Source organism: Falco biarmicus, chromosome 2, assembly GCF_023638135.1.
Source record: "Falco biarmicus isolate bFalBia1 chromosome 2, bFalBia1.pri, whole genome shotgun sequence".
Lineage (NCBI taxonomy): Eukaryota > Metazoa > Chordata > Aves > Falconiformes > Falconidae > Falco > Falco biarmicus.
Window position 1 is genome coordinate 57,911,290 of NC_079289.1, and position 17,453 is coordinate 57,928,742.

At 38.0% G+C, this 17,453-nt stretch overlaps 1 protein-coding gene across 3 annotated transcripts in view; it reads left to right on the top strand.

The window, feature by feature from the left end:
• CLYBL (citramalyl-CoA lyase) overlaps window positions 1–17,453 on the top strand; it is a 174,464-nt gene that overhangs the window by 143,078 nt on the left and 13,933 nt on the right. For 2 of the 3 annotated variants that reach the window (XM_056329075.1, XM_056329076.1), the window contains exons 3-7: window positions 2,637–2,825; window positions 6,383–6,484; window positions 8,336–8,429; window positions 9,817–9,984; window positions 15,123–15,247. In XM_056329075.1, coding sequence (XP_056185050.1) covers window positions 2,637–2,825; window positions 6,383–6,484; window positions 8,336–8,429; window positions 9,817–9,984; window positions 15,123–15,247 — 678 coding nt within the window. The remainder of the gene's footprint in view (window positions 1–2,636; window positions 2,826–6,382; window positions 6,485–8,335; window positions 8,430–9,816; window positions 9,985–15,122; window positions 15,248–17,453) is intronic. The other variant, XM_056329077.1, reaches the window with a different exon arrangement.

Consider the following 17,453-nt stretch of genomic DNA (forward strand, 5'->3'; position numbering starts at 1 on the left):
CCTTTCCCCCATGTTTATAGTACATACTGTCAGAGGGTTTAGTAGATTTTTTTATTTAGCCATGAAATGTTTTATTGGAAGCCTGTGTGGGGACCTGATACACCCCACTAACATCAATGAGATTTTCTCCATTGCAGGAAGAGTAGGCACCGAGTCAGCCCCCTCATGAGCTCTGACTTTGGCAGCCAGGTACTCCGAGTTTGTCCCAAAATTGAAAACATAAATTGAATCCTGATGTGGAAACTATAGTGACTAGAAGCATTTTATCATGGAAGGGAAATGTTTCCATTCCTGGGGTATCTAGGCAGACAGATCTAAAACGTAGCAGTTCGAAGAAAACGCATCAATTCTCAACCCAACAGATGGCATGGGTGTGTTAACTAACATAGCAACATATTTCCTATTAAAATATGGGGAAAAACAACAACCCCCTCCCCATGTTTGTTGGTTGGTATAAATTCAGTGAAGTTGTTGGTTATTTTTGGGATACGTACCAGAGGGCTGCACATTTAGTTTATGTAAATTGATAACAGCAACAGCCTGTTAATAAGTGTTTTGTATGGAAATATACCTAGAAAGACATGATCTGTCTTTTTGGGGAAGGGAGTTTGCAGCCTGAGGAAAAAAATAGCTAATGAGATGGTCTACTGCTCATTATTCTAATCTGAAAAAAATCGTAACGAATTAGGCTGTAAGTTTGCTAGAGATGTGCCTTCAGTTGGAATTGGATGCTGCCTTAGTGGATAATTTGGGGAGATCTTTCTTTTGCAAATTGGATCAGTGTGTGCTGAAACGGTGATAATCTGACTTTAATTAAAAGCATAAATTGGTTTGGAGCATGTTTTTAAGGTACCCTCCTGCATCATATCCAGAAACTTTCAGCCCAGCCCTGGAAAACCATTACCCCTGGTCAGAGAAGGAAAACGTAAGGGATTTGTGTTAGCCGGTATTGGCATCATATGGTTCAGAACAGCCATTTCAGACGGCTGTGTGCTGGAGCTGTCTTCCAGCTGGATGTGTTTGTAGTAAACTGCATGCATCTTTGTGTGGCTTTCCTAATGGCCCCAGTCAGAGTCCATTCACAGCAGTTGGAACGTTTCGGGTTGTATTTTCCAGAGATTACCTCTGAACGTGCCCCTTGATCGCAGCACAGGGATGCGTACATGTGCGCCTTGTTCCCGTCTGTCCGATTAACGGGCACATGCTCCCAACCTTTGGAGAAGCACGGCTAGTAGCCCCAAGCTGAAGGCTGTTTGCTTCAGATTTCATTAACTTTCTGCTTCATTATTCCTTCCTTTTAACCAGTTAGAGCCATCACTTGCTTTTCTCTAAACTTACCCTAATTATCGGGGGTCCCAGCCCTGTAAATCAGTACACTGCAGAGCTGTCTTAAACTGGCCTGGGAGACCCTGTTCTGATCGGACCTGACAACTGTAAGCTACTGTTCCCTCACACCGTTTAACTCAGACCACATTGGGAAACTGCCTCTGCCCCTCTCGCCAACAGAGATTTGCATCCGTCTGGTTTAAATCTACTGTCATGTGCTGTCTTGATGATTGGTATTAGCCTGGATATTAACTTTGATGATTTTTTTTAGTTTTATTTTTTACCCTTGAGTTTGCCTGTTTTCTTGAAAATCATCTCTATTCAGCAACTGCATATTGTTGAAGTCGTTCCTGAACCCGCGAGAGTCAGAAGCTTTAAAGTTTTATTAGCCACATAAAAACTCTTCACAAATGAAATGACTTTTGATAAGTGTGCATTTTGACAATGCAAATTTGTTAGGGGCTGTTGGTGAGTGGAAGGAATTTGGGGTTGAAACTGCAGTTGACAGGAAGCAGGGAGCCCAGCACCCTCCTTCCCCCCCGCCACCTTCTCCAGGCCAAGAAATGCATTTCATTTCAGAAAAGCATGCAAGTATTCTCCATGCAAATTGACTATTAAACAGATTTGTAAATTTACATCCACAAAAATAACGAACAGCCACAGGAAGTGTGTGTCTTTGGAGATTTTATTTTGTGCCGGTAGGAAAATATCATTTTTATGTGGTTCAGGAAAAATCTCCCGAGTTACTTTGACGTTGTTTTCACATGCAAGTTGTAAGCTCTACCACAGGCTTTAATACACCTTGAATACATGGGGAAAAGGAAGATGTATACAGTAAAGCCAAAGTATACGTACATGTGTGCTTACTGACATTCAAGCAATATAGAGATTAATTACAAAAATTAATTGTTTAATGCAAGTTTAATAACATGCCATTTTGTGAGTACAGACGGTTAGTGCAACATGTTGTGGTTAGCGTGAAGATTTTTGTTTGTTACATGTGTTAAGCACTAGTGGACACAAAAGTCTTGTTTTCTACAAGTGGTGGTGTAGAAATACTTAGACATAAAACCCAAGCATTTCATTTACCGGTTATAAAGAAATGAGGAAGGTAAGACTGCGAGGTGCTGGTGATGACTGCTTCAGTAAAAGTACAAGAGTGGCAGACATTTTGGGGACATCAGTACACTGGCTGTCTAGCTTTTTCCTCATGTCGTTTCAACAATATTTCTCCTCGGTGCACTTTTCTGTCAATAGAAAACATGCTTTCTTTTTCTTTTCTTGTGCCTCTAAACTCATTTATGTTGTAGAGAGAAGCAAGACTGACTGTTGTGAAAACCCTTGAAGAGTTTGACTTTGGCCATGCTGAGAAGTGTGTTAGGATAAACTCTGTGTCCAGTGGTCTTGCAGAGGAAGATCTGGAGGTGCTTTTGCAGTCCAAGACCCTTCCTTCAAGCATGATGTTGCCAAAGGTTGAATGTGTTGAAGAAATAAGATGGGTGAGTACCAACAACACAGTAGCTTTTGACTGAAGCTGTTGGGCCAAGTTCACACAGGCATAGACATGAATGACTCTTGAGTTAGGAAGGCAGCTGCAAATACCATGTAATGTTGTTGCTTGGCTAAGGTCATTGGGAAATGCATCCACTTAAATGTGTGTAAGATGTGCTGTATAAAAAGCATGCACAGAACACCTTGCATTTATAAAGAAAATCAGGTTTATTTCTCACACAGTCAACGAAGAACCAATATTGATGTCAGAGTTTATTATCAGAAACAGAAGCATAAGTATCTGACTCTTCTCTAACTATCCTAACAAGCAAAATTACTGTCTCTGTCCATGAGCATTATTTACACGCATTGTAAGCAGGAGATGGGAAAACTATGTTAGCGACATATGAAAAAATGGGTTGGGGGGAAGGTCACTCCTTGGGGCAACTGGAGGAACAAACAGGAAGCTTTTAACTAGTGTTTTTAATTAGCACAGATATTATTTCCTGAACAGTTCTCTATTTCTTCCTTTTTAATTGCTGACAGGTGTGTTTGTGTTTCACGACTGACTTTTCAGCCAATAAAAACCTGAAATGTAAATGGTTGGCATGTCAAATTACTTAAGAAAACTTTGAAATAGGCCTAATTATGCTATAATTGTTTTAATTGTCAAGAAAGGGGGACTTTTGTTTAGAGATATCATTATTGCTGTAACATGCCAGTAAAAGAATAATGCTTAATTCACTTCTGCATTTTTGCAAACCACTAGCCAAGCAACTAGCACACGTGTAAGCTGTGATGAAAGGCAGGCAGACGTATTAGGATTTATTTTAATCCCAGCATCTAACCTTGATCAAACCATTGAGATTGGGCGTGTGCGTACAACTGAGCAAACACACTGGGTAAGTGACGAGCCCCGTCCACTCCGTGGCACTGCCCCTTCGGCCTCCGCTGCTCGCAATGGAAGGTACACCATCCCCTTCCACCAACGTTTAATTAAATTAACCAGAGTATACCTCTCAGGGTTTACAGCCGTGTAAGTGTTAGACATAACTTGTCAGTAATGAATATTCATGCTTCCAAAATGGCAGGGCCCTTGCTGCCACCAAATAGGTTTTGCAGGGAGGTGGGATGCGGGGGCTTTTTTGCCCCCTCATCCCCTTCCACCTTCCTTCTCGCTAACTTTCATTTCCATCATGGAAAACAAGCCACCCCCAACAACTTCTGCCTCATTGTCCGCCTTGTGCTTCCCTCTCACTTTGCCCAACCTTTGCACACAAAGAGCACGCTCTGCTTAACGCCGCTACCTTCTTTTCCCAATCCTCCCAAAATTCACTCCAGCATGATTTTTCAGCCTCCCAGAAGCTGTTTATTTCCCCCTACACATACCCACCCCCCCCCCCCCTTCATTTTTATTTATGTGCAGCAGAAAACCTGGAGGCTGATGCACAACTAAAAGATGGGCTTACTTGTTTTCTTTTGTGTGAGAATCTCTTGCTTTCCTTTTGTCCCTAGTGTGGGTACTTGTTTGACTGGCATGGCTTATTGGACTATAACAAGCGTAACTCTCCCTCCTTTGTGGCGGGACAATTCTCCCACAAATCCTGACCAGTGTGCATTCTTCCCGACACACTATTGGGTGTGCACTGGAATTGAAAGAATTGCTGAGGCCTTGCTACTTCATCCCCTCCCCAAGCTTTGTGGGTTTTTTTTCCCTCCGCCTTCCTTTTTTTTTTTCCCCCTTTCTCCCTGAAATGAACACTTTACCGGGCCGGAAACATTTAATCGTCTCCTTTTGAAAAAAAAAAAAAATTAATTGAAACTTCTCCACTCGTTACCTTTTGTATTGGTGCTTGCTGCAAATTTTTTAAAAGAGAGAGGAAGGGAGACAATATTTAATTAAGCATGCTTTTTTTTTCATTTACCTTCAAAACAAAAGGTAGAAAAAAATCCCAGGAGTGTGACTTTTAAAATATTTTCAAATAAAAGAAGAGCTCTATTGCTGTAACATGCACCTAAAATATAAACCCAGTAGCACATTTTACTTTTTTTTGCTTAAAAAAAAAAAGATATGAGCGTTAAGAATATACGCTGATGCTATTATATTACCTCATTTTCTGCATGCGCCTGGATGAAGTTTACTGTTTTCTGTCACTATAGTACCTGCTATACTGTACACTCCCACGTGTGAATTGCATGGATCTTTCTTTCTTTTTTTCTCCTTGCACATTTTTGGGTGGAATTCTCTTCTCCAGAGAAAAGTTACCAAGTGGGCCACAGTGACGATGCAAAGCAGGGATAGGAAGGGCAGAATTCTTCATCGAAGAAAGCTGTGATTTATTTTGGCCTAATTGTAAAGTTACTGCAAATTGCTGGAAAGCTTTTTTTTCAAGATCTGGGTGATTAGATTTTCCTTCTTTTGGGGAGGGGCAGTGGGGGGAAGCTAAAAGGGGAAATAACACCTCTAATCCAGCTTCTGGTAAATAGGCTGCCAGCTTTTAAAATGAGTTTCCTTTCTATTAGTCAGAATATTATGCTAAGCCTTAAGCATTAGTTTTTTATGTTGCCATAGCAGCCTTATTCCTGCAGGGTTGTGACCTGCGATGATTACAGTACAAAGCTTATAGGGTCTTGAAACCCCCTTTGAAGATGAAAAGTCTTTGATGGTTTATATTTATGCAAATCTCTTAGATATGATTTACCCAACTGAGACTGAATGGAGAGATGATTAAAATTCCCTTTCCTTTGATATCCATTAATAGTCGAATATTCCTTAAATTTAAAATATATGCATATGTTATTTTTGTCTTTATTTACTAACATAATTTCGCTGTACCTGCGATATGTTTATCTCCACGCAAATTACTCAATCTGGACAGACATAATAGAATTACAATATAGGGCTGAGGGTTTTTTCCCCTCTTTTTTTTTTTTTTCCCCCTTTTGAAAGGGGAAAAATCTGTGCGAGAGCTTTTGTATGTTTCCAGATGATAGATTTTGGAATTTGGGCTACCCCACTGGCAGCTCAGAGCTAGCTGTGAACTGGTCTCATGGAAAAAATTGGCAAGCTTTGGTCTTCAAAGAATTAAACTTCCTTTTTAAGGCCTTCCTAGGTAAGCTAAAAAATTATGAAGAAAAGCCTATTGAACAAAAGGGTAACGGTGCCGTAATGAATAATACGGATGCCACTTAGAAGGCTGGGGAGCGCTTCCAGTGATGGCAGTGCTGGACCTGAAACAAAACCGGACCTCAGGTACAGCAGCACTTCATTGTTTTCCAGGGCCCGCGGATTTGCATTTCACTAAGCCAGGGTGAGAGGTGCTAAGCCTGGATTTTTTTTATTTTTTTTTTTTTGCAAACCAGCCTCCAAACTTAGAAATGTGTGGAAATGCTGCAGTTTCAAGTCACAGGCCTCATTAAAAGCTGGTTTAATTTTTTTTTAATTATAAGTTTTTTGGGGTGGGGAGGGATGATGTTACAGCCAGGTGAAAATTTAACCTGTTATATGTACATGTAGAATGTTCTTTTTTTTCTCTCTCTGATAGCTCATACTGTCTAGCTTTAGTTTTCAGACAAATTCTTACATCACCTAAAAGGCCGAACACTTGTAGAACCAATGAATTTTATCCCCTTTGTGGAAACTGCAGTGGGCTTGCTCAATTTTAAGGTAAGCAAGTCTCAAAGTGTTCATATTATGCCACCTCAGCAAACTAGGATAAACAGAATACTCCCCAGTCTCCTCCCGATTTCATCAAGGAAGAGAGGTTAAAAAATACTAAGCAAATTGTTCAGTCCCCCACAACATTTGTACGTCGAATTCCAATGTTTCTATTGTAAAGGCCTTCCTAAATTCAAAATACTTCAGTGACAGAACACTTCCAGATAGTCCATGCCAAATAATAAAACCTCTCTGTATTACTGTTATCATTTTGTAACACACTTGGAGTGGAAACGGGCTTCTCCAAAGGTCTGGAATACTCACTGTTGCAATACACTTGGCTATTTAGTTGCTATCAAACTCAATGGTTGTATAACATTTAATTAGAAAAAAGAATTAATTATCATTTCACTGTTGCTGAACTGGCAGATTTATAATGGTTTCTACTAATAACATTACAACCAAATTTCATGTTCTCATTTTTGTTTGTGTATGGTGGGGTGTTTAATGCTAAGATCAGAAGTAGTTTAATGCTAAGATCAGAAGTATAATTAACTTTGAAAATAGGAAATACCTGAAGTGTGCACTCCTTTTTTATGGTAATAGATCAAATCTTATTTTTAGTAAGTCCATTTTAATATAAATTACTCCCCAGTCTTCGCTGTGAAGTCCAGGTTTTTCAGAAAGGCAAGGCGGTGTGGTAATGAAACGGAAGATCTCATGCATACACCAGGAATTCAGCATTCTCCTCCCAAGCTCTAAGGGGAAAGTTTCGGACCAGCTGAGGACACACACATCAGAAGTACCTCCAGAAGTACCGACAGGCCTCACAGGCAGCTTGCTCGTTTGATACAGCCATTTATCTTACAACACACGCTAACATATCTGGGAACGCAATAAAGCAGTAACCAAATAGATACACTCCTGTCTGGTGTGCATACACAGAATTAAATCATATTTTAAACCAGCTGAGGTTTTCCTTCACCTACAGTTTTATAGTGGAATATGTTACAGCAGAATTTTTAATATTGCAGTTCCTGATCTTGGCAGGAGAGTTGCCTTTTAAAGCACTCTGATAAAGAATAATTTCTTGTCCCACCAGCTGCCATAGAAGAACACCCATTAGGAGAGCTGGTCATTACGTCTGTCTCTCTCCATATACCTTAGCTTTAAAAAATACGTACTACTATCCAAACATCAATATTGAAGAGTAATATTTTGGAAGTGCACTTCTGCATAGAATAGCTACAGCAGCAAAATTTTTCTTGCTTTTATTTTAATACTTTTCTGCAGCACTTGTGCTTCTCATTTCCTTAGATAATTTTTAGTTATATGTAACAGGCGGCTTTAAATTGGCAATCCTGTAAGGAATCTTTGCATCTTATAAGGAATCTACAACCATTTTAAACCGTTCATGTTATTTATTTAATAAAAGAGATTCTGATCTTTATTTCTGTTTCTCATGGAGATATGTTACTTGCCAAACTAATCAAATTAATACTTTTTGTTTGCATTTAAGCAGTATTTGACAAAGTATTTTGTTTCATACTGTTACATAAATATCTGAAGTAGTGATCACAGCAATACCCAGGGCATTATGTCAACCAGAAGGTAAGGAATCTGCTACAACATCCTGTATTTACACAGTCTAGGCATATAGGTGCTCAGGGAAAGATAAAGTTTTCTCTTTTGCTGAGTCATTTTAAAGCAGTGTGCATAGTCAGGCACCTACAATGGCTTTGCTTAATAGGAGCAATTTTAGCTGAAGGATTCTGGTAACACTGAGTTGCTCTAATATCCTCTGTAGCCTCTCTGCATCCTGCATCTCTGTGGAAATTAATACTCTGTTCCCATTTGAAGGCTGTCTGTGAAGAAGCACTGAGAACAGGATCCCAGGCTGGCTTTCATTTGGACGCAGTCGTCTTTGGAGGAGAGGATTTCCGTGCCAGCATAGGTTGTTACCTGTGTGTTTACTATAAATGTTAATGTGTGGCATTTGCACTGGTGAAGCCTGATGTGATTTATGGCCTTTGCTTTTCTGACAGCAAAAATTAAAGTAATGACAACACTTGATCTGCATTTTACATTGCCACTTTTCTCCATAATTTTTTTCAATGCAGAATGTATTGCTGGCAAATTTAAACATGGTCCCTGAGTCTTATAGGGCACTGACACTTTCTTCTGCTTCTCACCATGCAGTAGCAAAAATTAATGAAAAAAAAAACAAAACAAAACCTGTTGAATCACTAAAATTATTGAAAAATATGATATTCATAAAAAACATACACATGCTTTCTAAAACTATGTTTAAAGTCCTAAAATTCTGATGTCTGCTTCATCACTGTTTTAGACAATTACCAGTCAAGCTTTTGACATCATGCACAAATACTCTCCTGCTACATTTTGCTTTCATAAATTTACTTTAAATATGTCCCATGTCAATACAGCCATGTATTCATATGAAAACACTACTAGCCTTCCTCAAAAATAAAAAGTATTTCACAATTTCTTTTATGAGAGGCTGCTTAGCTTCTTATTAATCTGATTCAGTTTAAAGATAAAAGTGCAGAGATATCAACATTTAAATTAAAAATGAGTACATTGATGTAAAGATTAGCATTTCTTTACTAAAATATTCCTTACAAACTGGAAATCTGTGTCTACATAGTGACTCTAAGGAAAGGGAACATATTATTAATACTATTATTTTTTCACACCAACCTTCATGTGAGCACACTGCTTAGCTGGTGCCCTGTGAGCACATGAAGTCTCGTGAATACTTCTGCTTCTTCTCAGAAGTCATCTACCATCATTTTTTCATTCAAATACTAAAGCTTAAATATTCAGCTTGGGACATCAGTTGTGACAAGAATCAGAACCAAGGAAAGTGCAATTCTATTCTCAGCGTGAATTTTTTAACCATTTAGTTGTACCCAGTATATCAATTTGTGTAAACTTTCTCTTGCTGTAATGCTTCTTACTGTACATACAGTAAATAATATAATCAAGTAATTACTTCATGTTAGTTCCCCAGTCAGCAGTCCTTACCAGCCGAAGCTTCCACTGACTTCAGGCTTACATACAATGTCTGATTTGAACTAAATCAAAATTTGAATTTTATAATCTAGTGTTTAAAGAGAGATTTATTTTTTTTTTGCTGAGCAGCTTTTTTTTTTTTCAGAAGAGTATCATTTTGACCACATAGCCTTGCACAGCTCCTTTGTTTTCTAAATTGGTTAAATAAAATCTCAAACTTTCTTTTTTTTAACATAGGCAATATTTAAAATAGAAAAGTTTAAAACACTCTTGTCAGTTTTTCTTTGTTTTCATCATCTTCGCAGGTGCAACAAGCAGTAAGGAAACTCATGATATTCTATATGCCAGGCAAAAAATAATAGTCACAGCAAAGGCATTTGGCCTTCAAGCAATAGACCTTGTTTACATCGATTTCCGAGATGAAGATGGGCTCCGCAGGCAATCAAGAGAAGGTGCCTCAATGGGATTCACTGGTATGGCTTTCTGCCGATGCCTCAAAATAATGCATATATTCTTCAATTTAAATATATTGCTACATTTACTGTCACTTAGACAAGTAACTTGGGTTTTATTTCAGGTCATTTATTGAAAAATTCAGTAATACCAAGCTCTTCTATGCTTATTAGCACCTTAAAAATTGTGACTGGAAATCTTGCCCAAAATGTCACAGGCTGCTATGTAAAGCCACATCCCACGAAGTGTGTGACTGTTTGTGAAGAGCAGTTGGGGTAGGGGCTGTGCAGTGATTCCTCCCATCACAGAGCACAGGAAAGGTGATACTGTACTCTGCGATGGCCACTCTACAATTGCTTTTTGAAATATTTGGATCTCTTTCTCCCTTTTTTTTTAAATGGCAGTTGTTAAAAAATACCTTTTAGGTGAAGAAGTTGAGAAGCAAACCTCATATGCTAATTGCTAGGGGAAAGTTATTTTCTTATTATTTTCTTTGATTTGTTTTTCATCTCCCGGCTCCCCTCCCAGTAAGTGCTGGTGACACCTACGGGTATTGGCAGACAGCAAGAGCAGCAGTCTCCTTGCCCCAGAGTCCTGTAATGCAGCCTGTTACCCCGTGACTGGTGTACCAGATCACTCGGACACCCTAGTGAGACACTGCAGCCAACAAAGGTTGGGGTTTTGCAATAGACGTCAGCCATTTGACACATGTGTTAGAGAATTCTAGCATACAGGACAAAACATTTTACTTTTTTTGTCTCTGACCATCATTCAGGGTATGCATACAGTAACAGTACATCTCTCAGGTTTTTGTTACCAAAGGCATGGGTCCTAATGATGCCATCTAGCAAACTATATTTTTAGAGCTAGCAGTGTATGATATCTTAAAGCACCAAGCAAAAAAATAAAGTGTTCTTCTAAGTGATCTCGATGTGCCAGCGAAAGAATAGCAATCAATGCTCTTCAGCACAAATTCTGCCTTACTGTCTGTTGAGCTTCAACGTTTGCAAAACCAGGTCTTGTTTCAGAGGCAAAATGGTTAGCTCCTCACAGCTACATTATCCACATCCATGTGGACTTCCATCCTTCATTCATCTGTGGTTGAAGTTGGGAAAATAATACAGCTCCTGAATGGTGGCATCTGCTGATGGCTACCTAATCTCCACCAGTATTTCCTAGCTTACGGAAAGGCTTGATTTTTGAAAAACTTAAGCATCTGAACCTCCTGTTGACTGAAGATGGAGCTGCAGATGCCTAGCACCTTTGAGAACACTCTTTTTGAACACTTAATGTGTATCTAAATACTTAACTTGGGCTGCCAATTTAGGAAATTTAGAAATGCTCAGCATAAACAACATTGATGGTGGTTTGGACTCCACTGACTTTACAGTGGAAGTTGTCTGACATCAGGACGGGGTCCAGATAGGAGACAAATAAAAAGGTCATGTGTGACAATTTAGGGCATAAAGTGAATTTCTAACTCAGCCATAGAGGTGTCTTGCCTTTCTGTATGAGGAGTAAAGGTCTGTAAAAGGTACAGACGTCATTAAGGTGAACTCACAGCTCCTGCTCTTTGCCTTCTGCCTTTCTGCAACTACCATCAACTCATTTCCAAAATCCAGCAAACTGCCTGACCACCAGTCCAACCATAATTGGAGACAGAGCAACACTGACTTTTCTGATTTGGTGGCCAAAAAAAAATTTCTTTAAAAATGTGTTTAAGTCAAAACAAAACAGCTTTTTTCATATTTTTGGTAAAAAAAGAAAAAAAAAATTTGAGGGCAATCCAAAATGTTTAATTTGTTCTTTTGTTCCTTTTGCTTTCAGTTTTTCTAATGTTTTCATAATATTTCTTGCTTGTTTTGTCTAAAATAAAATGTCATTTCAAAACTGAAAGCAAAAGCATTTTGTTCCAAAACTATATAAATAAAACATTTTAACATTTCCAATTTAATATTCATCACAGAAAATTACAAATGGGTCTTAGCTTAATCCATGACCTTGTATAAAGCAGAAGTCTGCAGATAGTATTTGCCACTGACAATCCTCTGATAATGTGAAAGTAAAATACTGAGATATCACCCTAATAACGAGTTCAAAACATGTGATTCTTGTTATTTTAAGATAATTCAGAATCCTTCCTGCTAATTTTTCATAAAGAATCAAAATCATTTAAATCAACAGGACTAAAACAAGCTGAGGCTTCCAAATTGCTCTCTTAGCTGGAGAACACACATTTATTTGCACGCGTAGGGCCAAATTCACCACCCTCAAAACTAACGCAAATCCAAAATATTGAGCAAAGTTTTATGTCCTTAGATTTTCCCATATTCAGATTTAGACTGATAGAATTGGCCTTAATGTATTCAAATCTATCCAGTCAAGATTAAACAAGCGAAATAGTGTAACAAAGAATTTACCAGCTATTTAGTTACTATCATGAGCCTCATTGCTTATTGTAGCCAAGTTTTCTTCCAGTTATCTTAAAAGCAGCCTGACTTCCCTTCAGTGAGTGTATTTACATAGTCAAATGTTTTCAAATGTAATTTAGCTAAAGTAATACATCTTTTATATGTAGATTTATATTTATTTTATATATATTAGGAGAGATAGATAGATAGACAGACAGACAGACAGATAGATTTTAGCAGGGGGGGGATTGTAAATATATATATCCACACGCATACACACTCGGCAAGATGTTTTACAATACCAGAACCCATGGACTTAAAGTCTGTTGTTGCCTATACAAATGGTCATCAGTTTTGGGAATGTTTATGTATAAAATTAAGTAAACCTTGCCATAAGCTTTAACAGCTGACTTAGTCATTATAGAAAGTCCTGTGCTACATGCTGAGAAGCCAGATATAAATAAGAAACACTATAGCTTTCCCCTCTTTTTGCAGTCTTTTGTAGAAAACTAAAATGACACCATCATACAGTTACCTAAAAGACTTGACAGGTATCGATTTAAAGCACGATATATCAAGTGGTACTGTAAAAAGGATTTCATGGTCATAAATTTTAATGTCTTCCAATTTTGGAGTCTCTCAGAAACTTGTCAATAACAACAATTTTGTTTAAAATACTTGTTTCTTTCCTGCATGGCATTGCTCTGTTATACAGTTATTTGGATACATAATGTGTGACAAAAATCAACTGAATGCTATAAATCAAAAGTTAGATTATATTCTCTGTAAATTGTTCAGCACTGTTTCAATGATAAAAAGTATAGCTTAATGCTACAGATATTTTTATCAAAAGCCAATCTTTTTACACTTTAAAAAAATCATATATAAATATTTTTATGTTTGTTGTAATTATGGACTGACTTTAAATATAATTTAAAATATAGTCTACATTTTTCCCAGAAAGTTAAGCTCCTTAGGGTTTTGCAGGAATTATTTGTACACCCTTCAATTTTAGAATTAGTAGTTTAGCTAGGGAGAATTTGTTGTATTACAAATAAGGAACATCATAATCTTATTAATGGTGACATTTGATTAAATTGACTAAAAAACCTTTAACTGGACCTAATGTAAAACACATTAGTTAAGAAAATTTGTCTGCATATCATTTCTTTCAAAAAATATAGTTCTTACAGAATTCTAAGCTTTTGCCTATTTTTAAGCTATTTTTGAAATCGTTTTGACTTTGGAAATTCAAACTGAATATTTGGATGCCCATAAGATCATAAACTAAAGCTTGTTTAATAGGAAATAAATAAAATAAAATTGAGCTATTTATAGCTTTTTAGCAAAGAAATGTAGCAACACTAAAACATTACTATTTCTTTGCTCATTAAGTAGTTTGTGCTGCTGCATCCCCAGAATTTGTTTGTACTGCAGGTTATCATTCAGCCCCGCCGCAGTCTCATAGAAGTAATCCCAGGATTTTTTGCAGCAGTGATTTTCCGTAAAATAGGTGCATCTTTGTGGTCATGTGTGAGTCTTCTTGGACCAGGTGATGGGCTGATTTCTAATGTACAGCTGGCTTAACATCAGTAAGACTGTGGGAGCAGAGCCGGTTGTACGCAGGAGACCTCCCTAGGTCCTGACACTTCAGACTTTCCCTTGCCCCCACGAGAGGCTGCAGTGTGCAGCAGGACGGCACGGCTGTGGGACCCTCTGTGTGCAGGAGGCTGCTCACTTGGTGGCAGGTTTGCAGGATCAGGCTCATCCCTCTCACTAGTTTTGTTATCTGGCATGGAGGAGAGTCGTTTATTCCGCAGGAAACTGGGAATTACGGTAGCCTTTCTTTATTAAAGCGCTTTGAAACCGAAGTGCAGAAATCACACCAATCTGTGAAATTCCCATAAAAATGAACTAATAATGTCAAATGTTACACTTTTTAAACTGTCAAACAAATTAGATATGTATTTGTTTTAAGGTAGCGAAATACAATAACAGATTAAAACGGATTATGTGGCTGTCTATTCATGTTTGAAAATCTCTAGTAAAAAAAAAAGGCAACACCTAGTTTTATTTTCTTAACGTGTGTTTATACAAGAAAGGATAAAAAATAGTGCTTCATAAAACCTCAGGGCACCACTGCTAGTTATTTAATATACCAGTGACTAAATAAATATTGCAGCCTACCTGCAACTGCTAACTATTGCACCAGCAGCAATTTAAACACTGTGGATTTTGTGATGCTAAGCCAATACTGAGAATTTAGGGCATGATCCTTAGGTGCCTGGTAACTTTCCTGTCCTACAGTCTCTTGCCATCTTCATCAGATCTCATTTTCTGACGCCTTTTAATACAACTTATTTAAGAGTGGCTGGAGCTGTTATTTATAGCATTAAATTCAGAGGTGCATTATACTTAAGTGTTATTGACTGACCCAGACAAACACTTGCACCTGAAATTACTGAGAGATGTATGGATTGAAATGGGGAGGGAGGAGAAAGAATCGTGTGTTCTTTCAAACTATATTAGAATGCAAGCGTAGATCAAAATATTTTCATTCTTAAAAAAATCTGGCAAAAGGCTATCTGCCTGTTGTCCAGTTTAAAAAATAAAAGACACCAAGTGAAATAATTAGCTAAAGAGCAAGAAAGTCTGCAAGGCATATGAGAGCCTCAAGTGGTTGGAACATTTTGCTTGAACATCTGTTTGTCGATGCATGATTCTGGTGTTATTAATCTTCTTTGTAGGTAAGCAGGTGATTCACCCCAACCAAATTGCTGTTGTCCAGGAACAGTTCTCTCCGAGCCCTGAAAAAATAAAGTGGGCACAAGAACTGATTTCTGCTTTTGAAGAACATCAGCGATTAGGCAAGGTAAATATTTTGTTAATATGCCATAGTGGAAACCAAATTTGCATAATATTTAAGATTTATAAAGATTGGTGATGGCTCTTTGCATTTATCTTATGAAGTGTGCTGTAACTGAGAGTATTGCTCATGAAATCTGGGTCTGGATAGACTATAGAGTGTATATTTATTATAAATGTGTCACTTCCCAATATATTTACAAATAGACCAGCTATCTTTTTCTCCCCCCCCATTTTAACTTTAATTCTTTGATTACACAGCCTTTTGAGTACCTGCACGTATCTACAGCATCGTTGAATTAAAACCGTTTCTCCATTATGCTGCAGAATCACAGTGTTACTGTCGTAGGAAAATATTTGCAATCAAAAGGCAGGTAGCCTGGGAGACAACTCAGACTGCTTGTGCAGATATCGTTTATGGAAGGAAATAAACAGATTAGGAAGTCTTGGTTTTCTAAAAAATCTCTTTGTTGGTGAACCTGTTTCACTTCTAGGGGTTTGATCCCGCAAACATCCCTAGCAGTGAGTGAATTTACTTTTGAGCAGAACTGCTTGCAGATTGTGGTTCTTAATCATTAAAAATGGGAATGTTTTATGTGTATTTGTACCAATTGCTGGACCTGAAATTTGGATAGAGGAGAAAGCAAATTAACACTGGAATATGATTGTTCCTAATTTAGTGCATCATTGAGTCTCACGTTTCCTGCTCTGTGGGTTTCTGCTATGTAAATATTGCGGTGGTGATGCACAATCTGTCTCCACTTTGTGCCAGTAATACTTAAATTAGGGGTCGCCTGAAGGAAGATTTTATGCTAGTTGTGGCATTGTCAGTTAATTATCTTAAAGGTTATTTGCTATAATCCAGTTTGCCTCTTTTTGAAAGAAAAAAAAAAGTTGCAGCTAAATATGTTTATCTTAGTTGCAGCCAAGCCCAGGCTCGCTAAAAAGCAAAGTCCGGATGTCAGAACAGGGAGTGCAGATGAGCGGGAACGGTTCACTTGTGCTTGTGTGGCATTCAGATGGGGGGCCAATCGCTTCAGCAGTGAAGTTCATATATAAGACTGTGCACAGGCTCTCACTTTCTCCAGTGTCATATGAGGGTTTTCTGTACATTTCTTCACTTTCTGGTGGGTAGGAAAGTAATAGATTGGTGTGTGTGCCTTCCCCATTCCCCTGCATTTCTGATGCTGCAGATGTTGTGCATTAGAAATGCTAAAAAGGCCAAAGCAGAAATGATGCTTTCATCTCAGGGTAAAAGTGTGCCAATGTGTTTGCTATTGCTCTGCCCTTCTCTTTGCTAGGCTATCGCATCCCCTCTGTGGTACCTGGGTGTTTCCAGCACAGCCGTGACTGCATTATTTGGGTGCTACCCCGAGCAGTTATTTTAGGGTCACTATTAGGATGCTGTATGCTCATATCTCTTTGTTCTGTTCCCTCGATTTTGAAATGTAGTTGTCTTCATGCAAACGATTTAGAAATATAAAATGTATGACTGGTTTTGCCCATTATTCCGATTTACAAAGCTTGGCTCTCTTACAAAAGGCATCATTATAAACATACTGCTGGTGCAAACATGTAGGCAGGTAGATGCAGAAAGAAAAAAGTCAAATGACATACTAAGCCAAATAGTGTTTATGTTGATGGTGTGTATAATACTATTAATTCAGCTGAATTTAGTGTCAGAAACTCATCTAAGGAATATGCCTGTCAAATGAACAGTCGATGAGGAGACAGGACTGAATTTAACTCTGGTCCCAGTATCACACAATCATGAAGCCAAACATGTTTAATATTGAAGAATTCTGTATTAGGTAAGCATTAGTCTTCGGATTTGTTCTGAAGCTGTTATTTTGCTGACATGATGCTGGTTTCTTGCTTATACCAGCCATTCAGGGAGGCTTTGTTTGGGTTTGGGGTTTTGTTTTTTAAAAAAAAATAAATACTTTTAAAATAGGTTATAAGCTTCTATAATCAGCTGCAAGAACAGATTTGCTGAGGGTTTGTGGTTTGCACTGTTTTTTTAACCAACCAGGTTGCATGCTTCATATATTTTTGTGTGTAGCCGTCTATCAATAAAAAAGGACTGGCAGGTTAATATGTGAACTTCTGGATCTTGTTATCACTGCCGTATTGCCAGTCTTCATAACAAAATGGGAAAAATAGTTTTCTGTGTAGTGCTGCAAACTTCTTAACCAAATTTGCAATTTGGTGTT